The 17,777-nt window shown below is 41.3% G+C and overlaps 1 protein-coding gene across 1 annotated transcript; it reads right to left on the bottom strand.

The window, feature by feature from the left end:
- Positions 1 to 12,398: 12,398 nt before the first annotated feature.
- Positions 12,399 to 14,915, bottom strand: cdk5r2b (cyclin-dependent kinase 5, regulatory subunit 2b (p39)). Its single transcript, XM_014173058.2, has one exon. The coding sequence runs from the start codon at positions 14,535 to 14,537 to the stop codon at positions 13,644 to 13,646; it is 894 nt and encodes a 297-aa protein (XP_014028533.2). The 5' UTR covers positions 14,538 to 14,915; the 3' UTR covers positions 12,399 to 13,643.
- Between the last annotated feature and the right edge of the window lie 2,862 nt (positions 14,916 to 17,777).

Raw genomic sequence — 17,777 nt, 5'->3', positions numbered from 1 at the left:
ATTTATTTTTATTTTAACCTTGATTTAACTAGGAAAGCCAGTTAATGTGTGTATGTATAAAACACATGAAAATCACGTTTTTGACTGCACTGGGCCTTTAAGTCTACTTTAGACATACACAGGCAGTCTACGATACAGTGCAGGTATCTCCTTTAGTTTTGACAACAACCACGTTTGTTTTTTCCTTTTATACGTTTTATTTGGACATTTTATGCATTAAAAAAAGCAATAGATTATTTAATTATAATTTTAAACCTTTTCGAAGTTATTTCTTTGAAATTGTAGGCTAAAAATGCCAGTTGATATCATGCATGAAATTGCGTGATGTTATTTTATATAGGCCTACATTTAATTTTGCCGAATTATCACATAAAGTATGAAAACATACAACCATGTTGTATAAAACCATCACCATCCTCAGAATTTGCAGATCATTTTGCGCAATACATTTTTCTCTTTCAGTGTGGGTTGATGATCTGATAACATATTGTAGATAAGGCCTACATTGTTTCCAGCCACACGGGGGCGCTACGTCTCTGCATATAACAGGTGTACTGTTTGCATGATTCATTTTTTATTTTATTGAACCTTTATTTAACTAGGCAAGTCAGTTAAGAACAAATTCTTATTTACAATGACGGCCAACTGGGGAACAGTGGGTTAACTGCCTTGTTCAGGGGCAGAACGACAGATTCGATCCAGCAACCTTTCGCTCTAACCACTAGACAACAACACAGCATGGCAGCAACACATGACAACACAACATGGTACCAACACAACATGACAACACAGCATGGGAGCAACACAACATGGCAGCAGCACAACATGGTAGCAGCACAAAACATGGTACAAACATTATTGGGCACAGACAACAGCACAAAGGGCAAGAAGGTAGAGACAACAATACATCATGCAAAGCAGCCACAACTGTCAGTAAGAGTGTCCGTGATTGAGTCTTTGAATGAAGAGATTGAGATTAAACTGTCCAGTTTGAGTGTTTGTTGCAGCTCGTTCCAGTCGCTAGCTGCAGCGAAATGAAAAGACGAGCGACCCAGGGATGTGTGTGCTTTGGGGACCTTTAACAGAATGTGACTGGTAGAATATGTGCTGTATGTGGAGGATGAGAGCTGCAGTAGATATCTCAGATAGGGGGGGAGTGAGGCCCAAGAGGGTTTTATAAATAAGCATCAACCAGTGGGTCTTGCAACCGGTATACAAAGATGAGAAGTTTACAGAGGAGTATAGAGTGCAGTGATGTGTCCTATAAGGATATGATGGGCAATTGGTTCATCTACATTTAAAAAAGATGAGCCGCTGTTCCATGTGCTATTCTGTTTTGATGGAGAAACGTTTTGTCCAAGTTTAAATTTGTTTTCAGCTTCATTGCTGTGGATGACATCTCATACTTAGGTTGTGTCCCAAAAGGCACCCTAATACCTATGTATGGCACTATTATTGACCAGAGCTCTATGGGTCCTGGTCAAAAGTAGTGCACTACATTGGGACATAGGCTTACTATACAGACCCCCAGCCCACTCCAGTCTAAAAAACAACAGCCTCATTAACCAGGGGGATTGCCTCCTTTCCAAATGGTACCCTATTTCCAACATAGTCCACTACTTTTGACCTGGCCCACGTAGTGCACTATATGAGGAATTGGATGCCATTTGGGACACAGAAAAGTCGAACGTGGTGCACTATGTAGGGAATAGAATGCAATTTAGAACACACAGAAAGTCTACTCAGTAGGCAGAAATGAAATACAATTATTTATGTAAAAAAAAAAAAATCCTACAAAAGAAAAAACAATATTCAAACAACAGAAAATGCTGTATTCCTAATCCCAGTTAGCCTAGATGAATATTCTACAAACACAGCAGTGAATTTAAAAAAATCTAAATTGATGGTATACATGCACCCATCCATGTCAGATTGCCTGTATCTATCTGGTAAAGGATTACTTGTGGTAAGCTCTTATGTAACCTAAACCTTAACCTACATTCAGACATGCAGTGTTGTCAGGCAAGTGGTTTGAGAGCCAGAGGAACAACCGTTCACCACTCTCTGTCTGTGGAGCTAATTTGATGTCATAGGTAGAGAATGCCTCCTCCATGGTTGCATATTGTGAGGAGGCTGATAAGAACACAGCAGTGTGTGTGTGACCTGCATATCAATAAAGCCACCAGGGACCCCGTCATCTATTGATGGCAGACAGGCAGGCAGGCAGGCAGGCAGCGCTCGAGACACCAGACGCATTTCAAATCCCCTGCCTCGCCTCCCTCTGTCCGCACATTGCCAGGCCAACAAGAGGCAAAGACATGATCTCAGTTTCTCTCTCTTCCTGTTCTCACACTATAGGCAGCCTACTTAAAACAAGTTTCCCTATCAAGACGTATTATGAAATGCACTTTCAAAGGATGAAAAGAAGAATGGATCGCAAGCAAGACGGTTGCTGATATAAACTCTTTAAAACTACCAAAATATGTACACTAAGGGCTCTAAATGAAAATGTTTCATTGGTAAAACTGGTGCCCCCAACTTAAAAAAGTTAGGATTACCACATGAAATTTAGGAGCACCAGAAAACATGTTTTTTTAAATTGATTGAGATACTGCCTATGGGCCTACATGAATTTGAGCTACTTTTGAAGCACATGTTGTGCACAAGAAACTAATAGGTAACACTGAATACATTAGTTTATTATAAAAGCTAAAATGTTGATAGGAACACCTGCCATTGAAAGTCATTTGCAGAATATTAGGTTTCTTCGTTGTGTAAAAGCACCATTTTCCTATTGAGATGCGTTACATTGGAAATTGTACACTGTCTCTTTAAAAACTTCAGGTTTGTCACTATAACATGCAAGAGATGTGTCTTCATTCATTATCGCTATGATCATTGATCTCCTGAAGAAGGTATCCCTTTTCCTTTCTTTCTGTGATCTCAAATGTTTGGATATAGCCTACTGGTAAAGGTACCAGGTTGTTAGCTAGCTAGCCAATTAGGTAACATGACTGAACAAAATTTCAACAAATGGTTAACAACGCACGAGTAGTTTTAGAACGGCCCACGACATGGTTTATGAAGGTAAAATGAAAATCTTTTGACCTAGTTGGTAAACAAGAAAGCCGTTTTTGATGTAGTAATGGTGCCACCATGACGTTAACAAATTTGCACTCTAGGGCACTCAGAAACAACGGTATGGAGTAGCCTTTTCATTCCAATTATTATTATCTGCAACAACAAAACAATCATAGTTGCTCAGTGCTCCCAAATTATAAAAAATATTTAATTGCAAATGCGACTAAATTGGTTGCACTTTAGAGCCCTGTTTCCACTACCGCATACATAAAGAGACCACTGTTATGTGCAGCAGCCCATTGATTCTGCGTACCATCGTATTGTATCATACGTTTCAAGCCAAATCAAATTGTATTAGTCACATGCGCCGAATACAACAGGTGTAGGTAGACCTTACAGTGAAATGCTTACTTACGAGCCCCTAACCAACAATGCAGTTTAAAGAAAATACAGATAAGAATAAGAAATAAAAGCAACAAGTAATTAAAGAGCAGCAGTAAAATAACAATAGCGAGACAATATACAGGGGTTACCGGTACAGAGTCAATGTGCGGGGGCACCGATTAGTTGAGGTAATATGTACATGTAGGTTGAGTTATTAAAGTGACTATGCATAGATAATAACAGATAGTAGCAGCAGCGTAAAAGAGGGGGGCAATGCAAATAGTCTGGGTAGACATTTGATTAGGTGTTCAGGAGTCTTATGGCTTTGGAGTAGAAGCTGTTTAGAAGCCTCTTGGACCTAGACTTGGTGCTCCGGTACCGCTTACCATGCGGTAGAAGAGAGAACAGTTTATGACTAGGGTGGCTGGTGTCTTTGACAATTTTTAGGGCCTTCCTCAGACACTGCCTGGTATAGAGGTCCTGGATGACAGGAAGCTTGGCCCCAGTGATGTACTGGGGTGTTCGCACTACCCTCTGTAGTGCCTTGCGGTCGGAGGCCAAGCAGTTGCCGTACTAGGCAGTGATGCAACCCGTCAGGATGCTATCGATGGTGCAGCTATAGAACCTTTTGAGGATCTGAGGACCCATGCCAAAAGTCTCCTGAGGGGGAATAGGTTTTGTCGTGCCCTCTTTATGACTGTCTTGATGTGCTTAGACCATGTTAGTTTGTTGGTGATGTGGACACCAAGGAACTTGAAGCTCTCAACCTGCTCCACTGCAGCCCCGTCGATGAGAATGGGGGTGTGCTCGGTCCTCTTTTTCCTGTAGTCCACAATCATCTCCTTTGTCTTGATCACGTTGAGGGAGAGGTTTTTGTCCTGGCACCACACGGCCAGGTCTCTGACCTCCTCCCTATAGGCTGTCTCGTCATTGTCGGTGATCAGGCCTACCACTGTTGTGTTATTGGCAAACGTAATGATGGTGTTGGAGTCATGCCTGGCTGTGCAGTCATGAGTGAACAGGGAGTACAGAAGGGGACTGAGCACGCACCCCTGAGGGGCCCCTGTGTTGAGGATCAGCGTGGTGGATGTGTTGTTACCTACACTTACCACCTGGGGGCGGCCGTCAGTAAGTCTAAGATCCAGTTGCAGAGGCAGGTGTTTAGTCCCAGGGTCCTTAGCTTATTGATGAGCTTTGAGGGCACTATGGTGTTGAACGCTGAGCTGTAGTCAATGAATAGCATTCTCACATAGGTGTTCAGGTGGGAAAGGGCAATGAGGAGTGCAATAGAGATTGCATCATCTGTGGATCTATTGGGATGATATGCAAATTGGAGTGGGTCTAGGGTCTCTGGGATAATGGTGTTGATGTGAGCCATGACCAGCCTTTCAAAGCACTTCATGGCTACAGACGTGAGTGCTACAGGTCGGTAGTCATTTAGGCAGGTTACCTTAGTGTTCATGGGCACAGGCACTATGATGGTCTGCTTAAAACCTGTTGGTATTACAGACTCGGACAGGGAGAGGTTGAAAATGTCAATGAAGACACTTGCCAGTTGGTCAGCGCATACTCGCAGGACATGTCCTGGTAATTCATCTGGCCCTGTGGCCTTGTGAATGTTGACCTGTTTAAAGGTCTTACTCACGTCGGCTGCGGAGAGTGTGATCACACAGTCTTCTGGAACTGCTGGTGCTCTCATGCCTGTTTCAGTGTTATTTGCCTCGAAGTGAGCATAGAAGTAGTTTAGCTCGTCTGGTTGGCTCGTGTCACTGGGCAGCTCTCGGCTGTGCTTCCCTTTATAGTCTGTAATGGTTTGCAAGCCCTGTCACATCCGGCGAGCGTCAGAGCCGGTGTAGTACGATTCAATCTTCGTCCTGTATTGACGCTTTGCCTGTTTGATGGTTCGTCGGAGGGCATAGCGGGATTTCTTATAAGCTTCCTGGTTAGAGTCCTGCACCTTGAAAGCGGCAGCTCTAGCCTTTAGCTCAGTGCGGATGTTGCTTGTAATCCATAGCTTCTGGTTGGGGTATGTACGTACGGTCACTGTGGCGACGACGTCATCGATGCACTTATTGATGTAGCCAATGACTGATGTGGTGTACTCCTCAATGCCATCGGAGGAATCCCAGAACATATTCCAGTCTGTGCTAGGAAAAAAGTCCTGTAACTTAGCATGTGCTTCATCTGACCACTTTTTTATTGATCTAGTCACTGGTGCTTCCTGCTTGAATTTTTGTTTGTAAGCAGGAATCAGGGGGATAGAATTATGGTCAGATTTGCCAGATGGAGGGAGAGGGAGAGCTTTGTATGTGTCTCTGTGTGTGGAGTAAAGGTGGTCTAGAGTTGTTTTCCCTCTGGTTGCACATTTAACATGCTGGTAGAAATTTGGTAAAACGACTTTAAGTTTCCCTGCATTAAAGTCCCTGGCTACTAGGAGCGCCGCCTCTGGGTGTGCGTTTTCTTGTTTGCTTATGACCTTATACAGCTTATTCAATGCTGTCTTAGTGCCAGCCTCTGACTGTGGTGGTGTGTAAACAGCTACAAAAAATAGTGTCGTCTACAGCTTATCATGAGATACTCTTAGATATCCTTCCTTAGATATTGTGCACCAGCTGTTATTTACAAAAATACATAGTCCGCCGCCCCTTGTCTTACCAGACGTTGCTGTTCTATCCGGCCGGTACAGCTTATAACCAGGCAGCTGTGTGTTGATAGTGTCGTCGTTCAGCCACAACTCCGTGAAGCATAAGATATTACAGTTTTTAATGTCCCGTTGGTAGTTTAATCTTGTGCGTAGGTCATCTATTTTATTCTCCAAAGACTGCACATTTGCTAGCAGAATGGAAGGAAGTGGGGGTTTATTCAATCGCCTACGAATTCTCAGAGGGCAGCCCGCCCTCTGGCCCCTTTTTCTCTGCCTCCTCTTCATGCAAATCACAGGGATCCGGGCCTGTTCCCGAGAAAGCAGTATATCGTTCGCGTCGGGCTCGCCAGACTCGTTAAAGGAAAAAAAGGATTCTGCCAGTCCGTGGTGAGTAATCGCAGTCCTGATGTCCAGAAGTTATTTTCGGTCATAAGAGACGGTAGTGGCAACATTATGTACAAAATAAGTCAAAAAATACATTACAAACAACACAAATAAACAAACAAAAAAACACAATCGTCTGCTTTCTTTTCCGGCGCCATTTGAATAATTTGTATTGGTACCAGTGGAGGCTGCTGATGGCTCATAATGGCTGGAACGGAGTAAATGGAATGGCATCAAACGTGTTTGATGTATTTGATACCATTCCACTTTTTCCGCTTCAGCCATTACCACGAGCCCGTCCTCCCCAATTAAGGTGCCACCAACCTCCTGTGACTGGTACTGTACATTTAGTACATTGACCTGGCTAGACCTTTGGGGCTTAGACATTTGTATTGGAAATTCACCTAGGTGAGTTGCAACAGTATTGTGTTCTTAAGATAGACAGTCTACGTTGGAGTTGATCTCCACATTATCTGTGCTAGAATCCAGCATCCCTCTGCTTACATAACACACAGGTGGGTGCGGAATTGTTTTCCCTGATCAGGGTTTACATGGTGCGAATGAGAAAGTACAGCAAACAAGAACAGGTACACAACAGGATCAACACACTAACTGAGAATATTAGGAATAATCTTCATATGCCTGCATTTCCTTTATCCCTCCCTGCACAATCTATTTATGGGACATTGTCTCTGTCTATTTGCTGTTGGCCAGAAATGACATTTTAACATGAATTCTTCATTTTTGTCCCTTGCGATTTCACTAATGGATCCACCAGGCTCAACTTAAAAGTCTCCCAAAAACTTTAGAAACTGAAAAGTTTAGAAATGGGCAGAATGTCTATCCACTGCCTGCTCATTCGTGCCATTGATTTCATGGTAAACCCGTTCAAATTTTTCAGATGCTCTTCAACATTTTATTACTCTAAGTACCTCAGTACTCTGTCTGCGAGGAGGTGTTATCCCGAGGCTTGAGTCATTGTGCTGTGCCTGTTGTGTTGAAGTGATCCAGTCAGTGACTAACTAACTCCCAGCCAGGGTGAGGTATTATTGAGTTCAGTCACACAGCACACCTACCGGCTATCTATATATAACTGCCTCAGAGGAGAAGAGGGAGAGACAAGATGATTATTTGACTGTTAACCCAGTTCTTCATTCCTTTGAGATTTTGCAAGTCAAAGTGTAGATGAAATCAAACTACTGATATACTGTACTTTGATGCTTAAATGTAATATACGGTAAACGGTTGCTAAATCTCTTTTGGATGACATAAGCATTTTGAAAAGATAGGGCTGCCAAAGGCCTACGTGTGATTTTTTTCTCATCAAGAAAGATGCCTCTTCCCCGTGTGTCCTCTGCTCTGCCAGTCGTCTATTAACGTAAACGACTAGATACTCTAGGTGGGACGCAATTACCCGAGCAAAGTTAAACGTGTGCTATTTTATTTAATGATCACTATTCTTGTTTATGCATTGTTTCATTTCTGAAAGTGTTTGTAATCATGCATTTTCAGCAGAGGGAGTTTGAGAAACCCCCCCCCCCCCAAAAAAAAATAATAATGTCTGCCATCTTTCTCATAAGGAAACAACATGAACCTGTGTCGTATAAACCACCATACACAATTACATGTTCTGCCACCCACAGTGTGATCTCCTACCTCAACCCGTTCCCTGTAAGCTGGGCTAAAATGGATTAAGATCCCTGCATATAGCTGCAGCTGAGTGGTGTCCTACACCGTAGCTTGTCGACTGCAGCTACATGCAGGTAGAATCTTGTTTGACAGATTAGGAGTGTAGTTAAAGTAAGTTGAGAAGAAAATAAATAGCACATAATCCTTCATGTTCGCTGTTCCACTTTAGTTTCCACAAGGTTGAACTTTGCATTTAGGTCATACCTCTAACCACAATCACCTCTAGCAAATCAACTTCCGTTTTAAGATGTCAATAAACACAACATATATTCCCATCGTATCAACGGTCATAAACCCTTCTAAACATGACATAAATGATTCGACTACTTATAGACATCATGCTCAAGTACAGATTATTTTTACCCTTGAACACAAAATGGAAATGTTTCAAGGTGTAAATGGCTGGTCGGAAATAATCCCACGCTCGAAGGAATATTAAAAGGCGTGTAATTGTACTAATTATGGTCAGCACAACATTGTTATTCACCACTGTCTGATGCCGTGTCAGTGTACGTAATAGAGATCTAGAGAGCAGCTTACTTTGTCTAATTACAGTGTTGATCAAACGACAGTATTGTAGCAAACGGCGGACAGGAAGGTGAGGTTGCTGGCATGAAAGGCAAACACCATACGCATCACACCAATAGAGTTAACCCACTTGGTGGGAATTGCAACATGGATCATATAACGAGGATCGCTACAGTATTAACAGCTAGTTGCCGATGGAAATAATGTTGGTAATATAGACATAACTAGAGGGACTGAAGAACACTATTAGTATATAGAAATGTCACTCCTTGATGACAGTCACTGGCTCAAAGCCACAAGAGAGTAGAACATATTTCAAACGTTGCTTGTTAAGGGGATGTAGTTGCAGAAACAAAGGAAAGGTTCCGTTGACCTTCTCAGTAGTTGGTCCAGATGATCCACACGTAACACATAGCACAGGATCAAACACTTTAATTGTCAGGTCAAAGGGAATTTATGGAAGTGTAGATCATGTGGACTTGAAATTCTCTCTCAGGCCATTTCTCTCAGAAATCAATGTTGATATGAACACCGAGAGGAGTTGGTTGATGGCGGAACCACCAAGAAATCCTTCAGCACCACTACAATGACATTCTGCATCATGTGTTAGGTATCCTTTACAGATAACATACAATGCATTTGGAAAATATTCAGACCCTTTGACTTCTTCCACATTTTGTTACGTTACAGCCTTCTTCTAAAATTGATGAAATAGTATTTTTCCCCCTCAACAATCTACGCACAATACAACATAACAGGTTTTTAGACATTTTTGCAAATGTATTAAAAATAAAAATTGCAATATCACATTTACATAAGTAATCAGACCCTTTACTCAGTTCTTTCCTGAAGCACCTTTGGCAGCGATTACAGCCTCGAGTCTTCTTGGGTATGACACTACAAGTTTTGGCACAGCTGTATTTGGGGAGTTCATCCCATTCTTCTCTGCAGATCCTCTCAAGCTCTGTCAGGTTCGATGGGGAGTGTGTCTGCACAGCTATTTTCAGGTCTCTCCAGAGATGTTTGATCGGGTTCAAGTCCGGGTTCTGACTGGGCCACTCAAGGACATTCAGAGACTTGTCCCGAAGCCAATCCTGTGTTGTCTTGGATGTGTGCTAAGGGTTGTTGTTCTGTTGGAAGTTGAACCTTCGCCCCAGTCTGAGGTCCTGAGCGCTTTGAAGCAGGTTTTCATCAAGGATTGCTCTGTACTTTGCTCCATTCATCTTTCCCTCGACCCTGACTAGTCTTCCAGTCCCTGTCGCTGAAAAACATCCCCACAGCATGATGCTGCCACCACCATGTTTCCCCGTAGGGATGGCGCCAGGTTTCCTCCAGAAGGGATGCTTGGCATTCAGGCCAAAGAGTTCAATCTTGGTTTCATCAGACCAGAGAATCTTGTTTCTCATGGTCTGAGAGTCCTTTAGGTGCCTTTTGGCACACTCCAAACGGGCTGTCATTTGCCTTTTACTGAAGAATGGCTTCCGTCTGGCCACTCTACCATAAAGGCCTGATTGGTGGAGTGCTACAGAGATGGTTGTCCTTCTGGAAGATTCTCCCATCTTCTCAGAGGAACTCTGGAACTGTGTCAGTCAGAGTGACCATCAGGTTCTTGCTCTCCTCCCCAACCAAGGCACTACGACCCGATTGCTCAGTTTGGCCGGCCGGTCAGCTCTAGGAAGAGTCTTTATGGTTCCAAACTTCTTCCATTTAAGAATGATGGAGGCCACTGGGTTCTTGGGAACCTTCAATGCTGCAGAAAGTTTTTGGTACCCTTCCCCAGATCTGTGCCTCGACACAATCCTGTCTCGGAGCTCTGCGGACAATTCATTCGACCTCATGGCTTGGTTTTTGTTCTGACATGCACTGTCAGTTGTGGGACCTTATATAGACAGGGGTGTGCCTTTCCAAATCATGTCCAATCAATTGAATTTACCACAGGTGGACTCCAATCAAGTTGTACAAACATCTCAAGGATGATCAATGGAAACAGGATGCACCTGAGCTCAATTTCGAGTCTCATAGCAACGGGTCTGATGTCGATGAGGTATTTCTGTTTTTTATTTGTAGTACATTTGCAAACATTTTAAAAAAAACTGTTTTTGCTTTGTCATTATGGGGTATTGTGAGTAGATTGATTAGTTAAAAAAAAAGATTTAATCCATTTTAGAATAAGTCTGTAACTTATCAAAATGTGTAAAAAGTAAAGGGGTCTGAATACTTTCCAAATGCACTGTATGTCAGTATGATAGATAAAGAAGCTTTGAGAAACTTAATGTGCTTCATGTGGCCTATATCCGCCCACATGTAAGGCTACCGGCTGGGCACACACTTGTTGAACCAACGTTGTTTCCACATCATTTCAATAAAATTACGTCGAACCAATGTAGAATAGATGATGAATTGATGTCTGTGCCCAGTGGGTACAGTATATGGGTCATGTAGGCCTTCCCTGTGGCTCAGTTGGTAGAGCATGGTGTTTGCAACGCCAGCATGGTGTGTTCAACGCCAGGGTTGTGGGTTTGATTCCCACGGGGGGCCAGTACAAAAAAAAAAAATGCATGAAATGAAATGTATGCACTCACTACTGTAAGTCGCTCTGGATAAGAGCGTCTGCTAAATGACTAAAATGTAAATGTATGTCATATTCAGACACTGTGAATGAGTGTCCTTATTGATTCTACAGTATGGCTCTGTCTGCATTGTTGCTGTTCAGCCCACGCTTGCTTGATGTGATGATGTGGCCAATAGTCATTCAGTAATCCACTGGTTACCATAGAGACAAGGAGGAGAGGAATGAACCAGCCAGCCATCAGACCTGGCCTGCATCTCAAATGGCACCATATTCCCTATATAGTGCACTACTTTTGATCAAGGCCTTGGTCAAAGGTATAGGCTCACATAAATTAAATGAAAACCCACACTAACACACAGTTATATTAACAGTGTTGCACTTTTCATGTAGCCTACTTTTGGCCAGACAGTTGCCTAACCACGATCAAGCAACATTACGGACTAAATGTTCAAATCCTGTTGCTGAAGGATCATTTTTCTGTGACAGTATAGGTCAAATTAAGGCCCTATATCTGTAGGTCAACTATATAGGGAAATGGTTGGCATTTGGGATGCAGCCCTGGATTATAAACTCCAAGTAGAACTCTACTGCTTCCTGTTTCATGTGAGCCACACAGTCTCATGAAGATTCACTCCGAAATTTCAGAGAAAAGTGGGTCAGGAAATATTTTCCAAAAGCTAAATTGAAATAAAATATTAAGTGAAAACTCATCTTTTCCTGACCCAAATTGATTTCCAAAATTAAATAGGAATCTTTAAAGACCAAGTATGTTAACTGGGTGTCGAATAGCCCAAAATGTCCGTATCAGTGTTTCACCCTCTTGAAATGTGTAAAATCCTTTGAATAGTTTAAGACTATTTCACCAAAACCCTAATGTTATGATACTGTAGTAGCCTATATGTTACATTTATGTTAAGCATATGTAGGCATGTGTTACAGGTTGCTTAATACAGTACAAAGTGGATAACAAGGATGCAAATAGCCCACAGCTAAAGGCTTAGGACATGAATGTGGATGAGAGGCCTTTCAGGTCATCACTGCCTCAGCAAGAGTTTTCCTTTCAGCACTAGGGCCAGCTCTCTCTCAGATATACACACAAACTGACAGACAGCAAAATCTACTTCAAGTTCTTTAATTCCACAGCAATAACACAGACAAGTATTGACAGCTCACTAGTGTATCATTGCATTGTTTACGTTATATTATGTTTGAGAACAGCTCTCCAGAAATGAGTGCTATACCAGAGTGGTTCCTGACTGAGCACATAATCCCAATTGTGCAAGTGAAACCCATGTATGATAAAACATATGCAAATGAGCCACAGTAACAGATCAGCTAACTGTGAACATGGCGGCTCATCAGATGTCGGAGAAAAGTCCCATCTTCCGAAGCAATTAGTAGGGGTAACGGTCCAGTTCCTTCAAGCACTAGCATATTACCATGACACTAAATAAGGTAAAATGCTTTACTGTTAGCGAATGCTGCACTAGTTTAAATAAACACAGTTACATGACATTGCCAGGGGCTTCTTTCAGGCTCCAATGTTTCAATGCAGAGCACTGAGCCACAGAGAAACAGTAGATTGGAGAGATGCACCTACAATGCTGAAAACAACCACCAGCTTTGACCAGTAACTATTGCACCATTACAAGTTCACAAATATGGTAAATTACATTAATAAACCATTAGAACAGATTTTTTTTGTCACTTCAACAAGTACATCAACAAAATGGCAACAATTATTTTTTAAATTAAAATATATATTTTTCTCAAATGGAAACAATCTATAATAGTTAAAAAAATAAATATGATGTAAACCACAGTGTTTAATATTGTGATAATTGGCACAAATTATGCTAAAGAATCTCTTTCTTTGTGCATTCCCTTCTATGTCCTAAGTGCTAGCATAGGTTTACGATGCGTAAAGGCTACGCCAGTACCTTGGATAGCTCCACCTCTCGACGCATAAAATACTGCTATTTTTTTTGCCCCCAACAGAACTCCATAAGTGAACATCAAGGCAATTATAAAAGTAGTCCAGATTACCCACACGTTTATGCATTTGCAGACATTCCATTGATCCACGGAGTCCCTGTGACTATCCTACAGTATTCGCAGAAGTGTACAAAAGAAGACTGGCCTACATTTAGAATACAACATGCATGTACTGATCCGTGGTTACGCAATACAATTAGTTTTAACACTCACTGGTACAAGTCAACACGAATGTCTTAGAAATGTATATTCACTTTAGATTAGGAGAATCCAATCTCGTAGGCATAGGCCTTAAACTGTTGAATATTACATTCAAACCACTATTTCAGCGGTTTTGTGAAACATACATCGGAGCTCTCCTTTGATTTAACGGTCCAAGTCTTTGTCCCTCGACTCGCCTTCATCTTTTAGCTCTTGAAACACCTCCGTGAAAAAGTGCGGGTCTGCATTTAACTGCAACATTTTGGCACTCGTGTTATTGATAATGCTCATAGAACAATCCCAGAAATTATCCTCATTTTCCATAATCATGAATGGTTTCAGAGGGTATGATATCTCGCAACCCATGTACGAGTAGGATAGATAGAGACAGAGCAGGAAGATACCGTGGAGTTCAGATGCGCTGTCGATATCATCGGGTATCGATTCCTTACAGAGCAGGTAGACGAAGACTAAGTTAGCAGGTGTAATGAATCCCTGGTCCTGCCAGCCTTGGAGGAGAAGGGTTCGGTCGACATTTCGGAACCATAGGATGACCTCATTGTAGGTGAGTTTGACTTTACAGCATCTCCTGCACATAAATTCGCCAAGACAGCGCAACAGCTCCCCGGTCGATGCCTGGATAATCACACGCCTCGGCGAGAGGTCTACTTTACTAGGTTGCGTTTGGACAGGCAAAAGCGTCTCATTCTCAGAGGGGACCTGGGGCTGGTTAGGTTCAAGACTTTGGGTAGGAACCGCCGGCACTGGTACAGCTAGTGGTGCTTTCTTACCATCCGTACTCGATTGCTGGGATTTCTTGTTATTTTCATTATTTTCCTGGTCTACGTGGCTGTTGTTCACCAGTGCGGCGTTCGGGTTGACTTTCTTACAACTATTTTTCTTGGTCGATGTGGTAAACAGTTTCTTCAATGTGAGAACTGGGACAAACATGGAATTGTTCTTTACGCTCCCCGTTTTGATTACGTGGTCACCCTCTTTTCTGTCATCCAGAATAGCCTCCTTCTTAGATGCTGGAGATATGGAAAGCACCGTCCCCATTCTTGCGGCGTAGGCTACGGCCTGGAGAGACGGCGTTCCTCGTTTGCGGACGGCGTTCCTTGCTTGCGGAGAAGTCGTTCTAGACGACGGCGGTCAAGTCAGAGCAGCAAATTGAAATCCATTGACTATGCGGGTCCATTGCGTTGACAGATGGAAATAGATTCTCATCGGAATTGAGTGGATGTTGATGAGTGAAATTCCAGGAGGCAATGGTCGCCTCTCACACGACACTCCCTCTGCAGCGCACTACACCACGAGCAGTCAGCTGTATACAGACAGACCTTCACACTCAGGGAATGTTCGGAGAGAGTCAAACTCAGCAGGGATAATTCCTTAAACGAGGATTAGTTGTTCAAGTCTGAAGATTAGCCAAACCCCCAATCAGGGCTCTAAATTAACGTTTTTAATTGGCTGCACTGGTGCTCCCAATTAAATAAAAAAAAAAAGTTAGGAACGTCACATGAAATTTAGAAGCGACAGAAAATACATGTCTTATTTCGTTATTGATTGAGATACTATATTGGGTCTATATGAATTCTAGCTACTTTTGAAGCACATGTAGAAACTGACATGTAGCCTAACACTGTAAATACAAACATTTATTATAAAAGCTAAAATGCTAATACGAATACCTGTTATTTTACAAAGTCATTTGTGTAATATTAGGTTTCTACATTGTGTAAAATCAAAAATGTTTCTCTAAACATCAGGCCTGTGATGACGACATGCAAGAGATCTGTCATTCATTTATCGCTATGATCATTGATCTCCTGAAGAAGCTATCCCTCTTTCCCCCTTTCTTTTGTGACCCCAAATGTTTAGATGTGTCGGTAAAGTAACCAGGTTGTTAGCAAGCTAGAAAATGAGGTAACATGATTGAACAAAGTGTAAACAAATGGTCAACTACGGCGGGAGTAGTTTTAGAACTTCCCCTGACATGGTTTATGAATGAAAAATGCTGTCCAGGCGATCCACTACAGGTATATACAATTGTTGTGGTGGTAATGTGTGTCAGATCTTTTGACCTGGTTGGAGTAGAAGCAAATAGGTCGCACTTTAGAGCCTTGCCCCGAATACATAGGAAGAAGGTCAGCTGGTTAGACCAATGAGATAATCAGTGACCACGTTACATTGCATTTCATTGGATATCATTTTTTACAACAAGCTTCCAATGATAGATTACCTTATCTATTTAAGCTAATCAGTAGATGAGTTAATCGTATTAAACACCATAAAATCAATCATCTGTCTTTGAGTCATAAGGATTTGAATCAAATAATAAGACTTGAAACCTCTAGGCCAACATTGCACAAGGCAATATGAATCATTTGAGAATAAGAAAGGCAATTGAAAGGTATATCTTTAGAGGAAATTAGGGCTTTTGAAAGAAAATACTTAATGATAACTTAATAAAAAAAACCTCTAACAATAAAGTTGTAATCTAAAAGGGTTGAACAATAATGCATCATAATTGCTGGAAATTATTATTGCCTTATTCATACAAACCTTGACAAGCAGTCATGTTGCAATATAACTGATCAAAACTATACAACTAAGCCAAATCCATGACCTTATGATATGTTTTTATTAACCATTATTTGACCAAGAAGTCATACTGAGACCAAGGTCTCTTTTACAGATGAACACTGAATGACAGAAATTACAGAAATACACATGTCAAAATACAAATGCAGAATGTAAGCAGAAAGAAAAACATGGTACTAAGCATAAAAAAATCAAATAAATGTAATTCAAAACCAACACATTAATTCGTAATAAGATCCTCAATCAGCTTTCTGAATTCCCCTAGAGGCACCAAAACATCAAATGTAAGAATATTTAGAAAATTGTTACATAAATACGTAAAAACATATATATAGCTGTTTTACATACTGAGTAGAGACGGAAGGAATTTCAAAAGTTAGCCATCTATGAGACCGGGATTGGTAACTCATATGTCTAAAGGTTAGTAATGATGTTTGGCACAGTGGGAGTTTTTGTAAAAGGGATTTATAAATGAAAACATAGTAGTGTATCAACCTACGTGAAATCAAAGAAGGCCAACCAACTTTCTGGTAGATAATGCACTGATGAGTACTAAACCTGTCGCCCGTGATAAAGATCAGTCCGCTATGATAAACTGCATCTAACGGCTTTACTGAAGTGGCAGCTGCGTTCATGTTGTCGCCATAGTCTAGGACTGATAGAACCGTGGACCTAACAATCTGATTTCTACTATTTAGCAAGAGGCATGACCTGCTTCTATAGAAGAAGCCCATTTGTTTCTCAGCTTCTTATCTAACTAATCAATATGTTTTTTTAAAAGACAACTTGTCTATCTAGATGCCCAGATATTTGTAAGTGGGGACAAAATCAATATGGGAACCATCCAAAGTACATATGCATAAATCATTAAGATGTATTTGTATGCGCTCTAGATAACATATACTTAGTTATACCTGCATTCTATACTACTTTCAGGTCAATAAAGTTTTTCGGGTAAAACAATGAAGACACACTGTAGTCCAGATAGAGCCTTGTCAACCGTGGGGGAAATAACATATTCAACAGTATCATCGGCAGATTATTTTTGTTAATATAAACTGTAAAAAGTACAGAACCCAGAATCGAACCCTGTTGAACACATTTTGTTATGTCCAAAAAAACCTGATTTAATACCATCAGTAGATACACATTGAGTTCTCTGTCAAGTAATTTTTTAACTTGGTAAATGAACAAGGCAGTTAACCCACTGTTCCTAGGCCAGCATTGAAAATAAGAATTTGTTCTTAACTGACTTGCCTAGTTAAATAAAGGTCAAATAAACATAAAAAAATAAACATGCAGGTTGGTATAGGCCAATTGAGGAAAGCCTGAATTAGCAGTGAGTGATCAACAGTATTGAAGGCCTTTGACAGGTCAATGAAGAGGGCAGCACAATGTTACATTTATTCATACAATTAACCTGTCAGGTGCGTCGTAGAAAGTGGACCCAGCGCAGCGTGCTCATCTTCTTTTATTTATATACGTGAACACTTCAACTAAATCACCGTCACCTAGCAGTTCCATAAGGACTATACAAAAAAAAAAAAAAAAAAAAAAAAATAATAAAATAAATAAAAACAACTACCCACAAACACAAGAGAAAATAAACCCACTTAAATATGGCCTCCAATTAGAAGCAACGACAACCAGCTGCTTCTAATTGGAGGTCGTTCCCAAAACTAACATAGAAATAGA

This window comes from Salmo salar, chromosome ssa25 (genome assembly GCF_905237065.1).
Source record: "Salmo salar chromosome ssa25, Ssal_v3.1, whole genome shotgun sequence".
In the NCBI taxonomy this organism is placed as follows: Eukaryota; Metazoa; Chordata; class Actinopteri; order Salmoniformes; family Salmonidae; genus Salmo; species Salmo salar.
The sequence above is the reverse complement of the archived record's forward strand: the minus strand, read 5'-3'. Positions and strand labels throughout refer to the sequence as shown.

Bases quoted from the DNA above. Each gene is read 5' to 3' on its own strand.
- cdk5r2b (XM_014173058.2), bottom strand. From the start codon at position 14,537: ATGGGGACGGTGCTTTCCATATCTCCAGCATCTAAGAAGGAGGCTATT.